General features: G+C 37.2%; 2 protein-coding genes across 2 annotated transcripts in view; both read left to right on the top strand.

Moving 5' to 3' along the window:
* Positions 1–582: 582 nt before the first annotated feature.
* On the top strand, positions 583–3,542 carry LOC117123228 (succinate dehydrogenase assembly factor 2, mitochondrial-like; the record flags this gene model as incomplete). Its single annotated transcript, XM_033269079.1, is given in 3 exon segments — positions 583–749; positions 1,290–1,399; positions 1,911–3,542. Coding segments are annotated over 3 exon segments (393 nt in total), but the record flags the coding sequence as incomplete, so codon positions are not given.
* Positions 3,543–3,887: 345 nt separating this feature from the next.
* Positions 3,888–6,160, top strand: part of LOC117123218 (thiosulfate sulfurtransferase/rhodanese-like domain-containing protein 3) — a 5,556-nt gene continuing 3,283 nt past the window's right edge. The window contains exons 1-2 of the mRNA XM_033269071.1: positions 3,888–4,264; positions 5,660–5,833. Of these exons, the coding sequence (XP_033124962.1) occupies positions 4,063–4,264; positions 5,660–5,833 (376 nt within the window). The 5' untranslated portion in view covers positions 3,888–4,062. The remainder of the gene's footprint in view (positions 4,265–5,659; positions 5,834–6,160) is intronic.

The following is a 6,160-nucleotide window of genomic DNA, read 5'->3' as shown; positions in this document are numbered from 1 at the left end:
TGGCAATAAAAGGCAGCCTCTCACTTATTTAACAGTTTACAAATTGATGGGAAGGTTGACTTCTTATATCGTTCTGTACGGCAAAAATATTCGTCAATTTTTCCCCCATTTCTCAGTGACCTCTTACTTAGTTCACCCCTCCGTTTTCTAATTGCATTTGGCACAATATCATTAAGCGTTGATAGATAGGTCCATAAAACATAAGAATAAGAATGCCAGTGATTAAAATAATTTGGTTTTTATCGAAGGTAAATTCAGCTAGGCTCTATGTGCGACAGACCACGCTGCTGCACTGTCGGTTCGTGCTACGCCTGGCCGCCGTCAGCCTATCGCCGCTCAGTGGCAGGCAATAGTTAGGTATTGGAAACTGACACCCGATTTTACGAATTTCAATTTACGAACACCCCTTGGTACAAAGGGGTACGTAAAATGGACGTTTTACTTACTATACAGTCTGGCCTAGGCCAAGGCCTGAGCAGCTAAGGCCAGTAGTAGTATTTATAATATTGATAATTAATTTATATCAAAAGAAAGCAAATGAATAACAGTTTAATTTTCAGTTAAATTTCTTGTAATTTTTAGGTGTCAGCTGTTGTGAATTCTAAACAGGTTTCCAACCAGACATCTTTAGGGGAACCTTCTATTCCAGAATGGAAGAAACCTGAAAATGAAGATGAGAACTTAACCAGAGCAAGATTGTTATATCAAAGCCGGAAGAGAGGAATGTTGGAAAATGGTCTTCTTCTAAGGTGAGGTGGAGGACTTAAAATTCTACTCTGAAATATACAATATCCCTATCCAAATAATATATCCTTGCCAGATCCACGGTAAATAGCCATGCCAAGTTTTCACAATAAAATAAAAAGCTTGCCTAGGTCCCACAACAGGTTGTTCATGTCCTGCAATAACAATGACCTGTCCATTTCTGAAAGTAGATAAGCAACATGGTCTCACAATAGGGATACGAGTCCCACAATTAAGGTAAGGCCTGCCCAGGTTTCACAAAGTATGTAGCCTGCCCAGTTCTCAAAATGGATGTAGCTTGCCCAGGTCTCACAAAATATCGAGCCTGCCGAGGTCCACAATGAATATAGCATCTTACAAAGTATTGAGCCTTGTCTCAGATATTATTGAGCCTGCCAAGGTCCACAATGAATATAGGCCTGCCTAGGTCTCAAAGTATTATTCTGCCCAGGTTACACAAAAATGGAGCGTATACAGACTGCCCATGTCCCACAATGAATGTAGAACCTGCTAAAATCATCTTTATGATGCTTTTTTACTTGCAGCTCATTTGCAGACCAGTACTTAGCTACCATGACAAGCAAACAGCTTCATCAGTATGACGTACTAATAAATAAGCCATCTAATGACTGGGATATCTATTATTGGGTAACAGGTGAGGACAGTTAGTACAGCTATTACCTTTATCCAGCGTTCAAATCATGTAAATCCCCATTTTTTTCCTCATGATTAATTTCACTTAAACCTTGTAACAAGCAACATACCTGATTCATACAAAGACATAATTTTTCACAAACCTTGTGCTAAATGTCAAGGAATTCCTGAGACACCCCCTCCCTGCTGCCCTCTCACATTTTCTTTCTTTGAGCATGTGTTTGCCTATAATTTAGAAAAGTAACACCACTATAAAAAGAACATACAATTTGCATCAATGTGGTTGTCCAGTTATATTCAACAGCGTTGTTTTTTATAATTCATAATTTAAATAATACGGTAAATAAAATTTACTGTACAGTAAAACATCCATTTTACGAACATCGATTTTACGAATGGTCTTTGATCCTGATTACGAATTTTTTGATTTACGAACACCCCTTGGTACCAAGGGGTATGTAAAATGGACGTTTTACTATATATGAAAACATAATTAATTTTTATTCCCTCAGGTAATTTAGAGACACCAGCTGACTATGATTGTGAAGTAATGGATCTCCTTAAAGAACATGCTAAGAATGCCAACAAGGAATCAAGAATTACACAACCAAAGCTAAAAGCTAAATGAATATCCTAACTATTATTAGAAGAAAAAAAAAACAATTACAGGGCAGTATGGGTTAGTTAGCTAAGCTGGTGTGTGCGCGCAGAACCATGCAGGTCCATATGAGTGGACTTACTCAGTGTGACCATGATAATACTTGTTGGTCCTGATGGTGAGGACAGTGTGTTACTTCTTCCTGAAGAATTTAGTGTATTCTTTAATGTGGACATGAGCTATGTTGCTCACAGGACCAACAGTGACTCTTCGGAAAGAGGGTGCACATTTTAAAACTTGCACTTTAGCCCTTCAGCAGTGAATGGAATTTGGCTGGGTACCAAAGTTTTCAAATGGATGTCCACGGTTTGGTGCACACACCAAGGCTACCACCAGTCTATAGAGACTGGATGCAATCCTACTTCTGTGTTTCTATTGGAGCACTGAAAAAATGTTGTAAAGTATATGTAGAGCTTGACTTTGTTATTTTCTGTGCATCATAGCTTTTGTCCCTGAGTGAAAACAGTAGGGAAGTTTCTCCTGGTGTACAGGCTAACTAAACCAATGCAGTGAACTAGACATTGTGAACAACATAGTATTAGCTGTATACCGTGACACATTATTTTCAGGCCTATACATTTTTATCTTTTATAAACATTTTTATTATGCGAGAGATAATACATAGTAGGTCTGGCGCATTATGCGTGATAGACTTGCCACAATTCTATAATTTATAGACCTTTCAGAGATTGCCACCAGTGTCTGGTTTTCAGTTATGTTGTTGAATTTGGATGGGTAAAGACACATTCTGCTAGGTTGGTCATGTGACATACCGTATAGTGGGTATCAGTTGTAAAGATGCAACACGAGAGACGCTGTGTAATAGGAAAGCAACACCTTGTGGAATGTGTTTATTAGAACCCAGAAAAAAAGTATAGTATGGAAAGCCATTGGTGCAAAGAAGTAATATGGAATGCCGAAATTTAGGAACGTGTGAGAGTTGGCAGGGGTAATATACTGTAGAAAGTTTTAATAGAAAACTAAATAGAAAATTATACATAGAATTGAATTATTCAAGCCTAAAGTTTACAAGTTTAATGATTTAGTTGGTTTTTAAATATAGTTATAAAAATGGATTATTTAAACTGAGTTTATTTGTAATGTTATGAATCTCATTTATTCCTCTCCTAAATGAAGATAAATTTGTGATGAAGAGACAGACTATACGTAAGTGAATATATCAATTAAATTATAATTCATTAAAAATGAAATTCAAATTCAAACATGATTACTGTATCTTTCCTCCATGATTATATCCTGGATTATGTATTTAATATTTTCTTTTCATTTGGTGAGACTTTTTTATGCCTTGTTTTGCGAACTTATTTTAAAGATCACGGATGGAAAAAGATAAAAATAAAATTTTGTTTTCTTATTAGCAAATGGTATTGCCAAAAACATGTAGATGGAAGAAAAAATAAAAATTATAATTTATTGTTGAATGTAAACAGTGTAGTAATGGATGATTAAATTATTTAAGTTTAAATAATTTGGAATAAATATACATATTTTATTTTTGGAGATTTCAAGGTAGTGACGTGCGTTATAGAAATAAAGAAAACCTTTTTATCTTAAATTTTCAGCTTTTTTTTTTTTTGGCTAATTGGCCAAAAATAAGATTTTATTTTTAATCGAAATCATCATGAATTAATGGTGTGCGGCGGGTTCGCTAAAAAAGTCATAAAAAACAATTAAATTACAGTTCCAAAAAAATGTCTCCAAAGATTACCAAAAAATAAGCCTGGATGCCGCCACACACGCACGCACGCACACCCCCCCCCCCCCCCCCCCCCCCCCCCCCCCCCCCCCCCCCCCCCCCCCCCCCCCACACACCCACACGCACACATACGGGTTAGGATCGCGTGCCTGGATATTGAGCTAGGGCTTCCGGTATTATTTACTAGAGAGGGCGTATTTGTTGTGAGGAGAGGAGGTAGAGAACAGAGACTGGCTAGCCTAGGCCTAATTTTTCCACAAAAATACACTTAGGCCTACTGTACATAAGTATGATTGGGAAAGCAGTCTGGAGGTTGACATGTCAACAGCTTTCTAACAAGACTGGTTTTGTGGGTTTACTAAGTAGGCCTAGAAGTTGTGGTAGTGCTTGGCCTAGGCTTCTGTCGTCATCATCGACACTGCAACTCGAGGCCACAGAAAGTTGGCCTGCCCTGTGTAAGGTAGAAAGGCTCAGCAGGCTTTATGGATTAGGTAGGCTAAGTATAGTCTGCTTCACTACAGAGGTCTAGCCTCGTATTATGAACTTCTTCATCATTAAATTAAATAAATTTAATGAGGCTTCGACTATCTTTAAGTGTGTAAGTTTTGAAATAAATTTATTTATAAACTTGATTTTCTTTGTAATTTACAGTAATTACCGTAATTTTTGAAGGTTTCAGTGCTGCTCTTATTTGAGAACGACGCTTATAAAAAGATATTGGTATGGCACTACCATGCCTGTTCCCATATTACCTATTATCTCACGTATTCCCGTAGTTTGGTAGGCCTGTCAAAGTTCCTGTCATCGTAAATAAACGTTTAAAGAAATGCTTATGTCCTCATTGTGTTATTTAGTCATTTTAAAACAATGCATTGTATTGCTTACAACCATTTTTCTCAAAGTTTTTAATTACACACGGGGTAATATTAAAGTGCCGCTGTGATTCGAGAGCGGCACTTAGTAAAAAACGTCAGGTTTGGTGCGGCGCTTATTCGAGAGCGGTGCTTATTCAAGCATTTACAGTAGATATATAAATACTACTCAGGTTTGGTGTGGCGCTTATTCGAGAGCGGTGCTTAATCAAGCATTTACAGTTGATATATAAATAATACTGGCAGGCCCATTATGCGGTGGTGTGTGAAAATAGACATAAGCCTATAATATGCTATTATTTTAATAAATAATATTATAAATTGGTACTTGAAAAGTTGTATGTTGCCAGACTATAAAGTAAGGCCTACATGGGGAATATATCCTCCACGCAAAAATTTGGGCATTTTGGAAAATAAGGGCTGATTTCCACGCAGAGTATTAGGGTTTGACTTAATTTTAATAAACAATATATTTATGCAGTAAACCCCCTCATATTTTAACCTGGCTGCACAGGCCCCTGACTTTGATGAACTTATAAATAAAAAATAAAAAAAGCATTGACACTTCTGGCTTCTCTGCAATCTTTCACATTCAAGGACCAAAACCTTACATATAACTTTGGCAATTAAACAAAAATTATGTGTAGTCAGAGAGATAGTGTAGTGCAGGTATAAGTTTAAATTCTCATATTAAACCTGCACCAAAATTCCTTCTAGGGAGAAGAGTTTTCAAAACTCATTTGCAAATTAGTCAAATCACTTCAAATCTCTGTTTAGGCAGTACAGTATGATTTTTTTCTTTTTTTAGAAGAATTTTTTGTTGTTACTGTAGTTCTATTTGCTTCAAGGTTCATGTAATTAATAACAGAAAAGAGCCCCGTTTTAAGAACTACTTGCACCCAAAAATTTTTTTTGGATCTGGTACAGCAACATGTGCCCTAGACAAAACTCACACTTACTGTTTACTTTTACCTTAATGTTACCAGAATATTTTTCATGGCATTATACTTATAGGAAATTTGACGATTTCCAGATGCTATTGTACATCACAATCACCTGATTCATCAGAAGTGCCATTTGAGGAACTCGAGAACCTGGTGAATGCAAAGAAAGGTCAAATAGTTGATGTCAGGGAACCGGAGGAACTCCAAACTACAGGCCGCATTGGGAAGGCAATGAACATTCCAGGTAGGATGACTCTATCATGAAGAGAGTGCCCCAATGAAGGATAATTATAGGGAGAAGAAAATAGAAAGAGCTTCATTATCATCAGATCATATTTTATAATATATTTATGCCCAATTGAAATTGCTGAGGAAGGGGGAGAGGGATCTTCAAAAATTACTCGAGCTCCCCTAGACGCTTCTTCTAAAAATCAATCAGTTTGTTAAAAAGCAACTAAAATCACCTTACAGTATTTTGCGAGTTAGCACACCTCAACTGGTCATCGAGCCCTCCAATTCACCCACACACGCCCCTCTCCCCACGCCCCTCTCCCCCTCCCCCCGCCCTTTA

This window comes from Anneissia japonica, unplaced genomic scaffold (assembly GCF_011630105.1).
Source record: "Anneissia japonica isolate Jap-2015-1 unplaced genomic scaffold, ASM1163010v1 scaffold288292_len1863012_cov191, whole genome shotgun sequence".
NCBI lineage: Eukaryota > Metazoa > Echinodermata > Crinoidea > Comatulida > Comatulidae > Anneissia > Anneissia japonica.
Note: the sequence above shows the minus strand (reverse complement) of the source record. Positions and strands in the feature narration are given on the sequence as shown.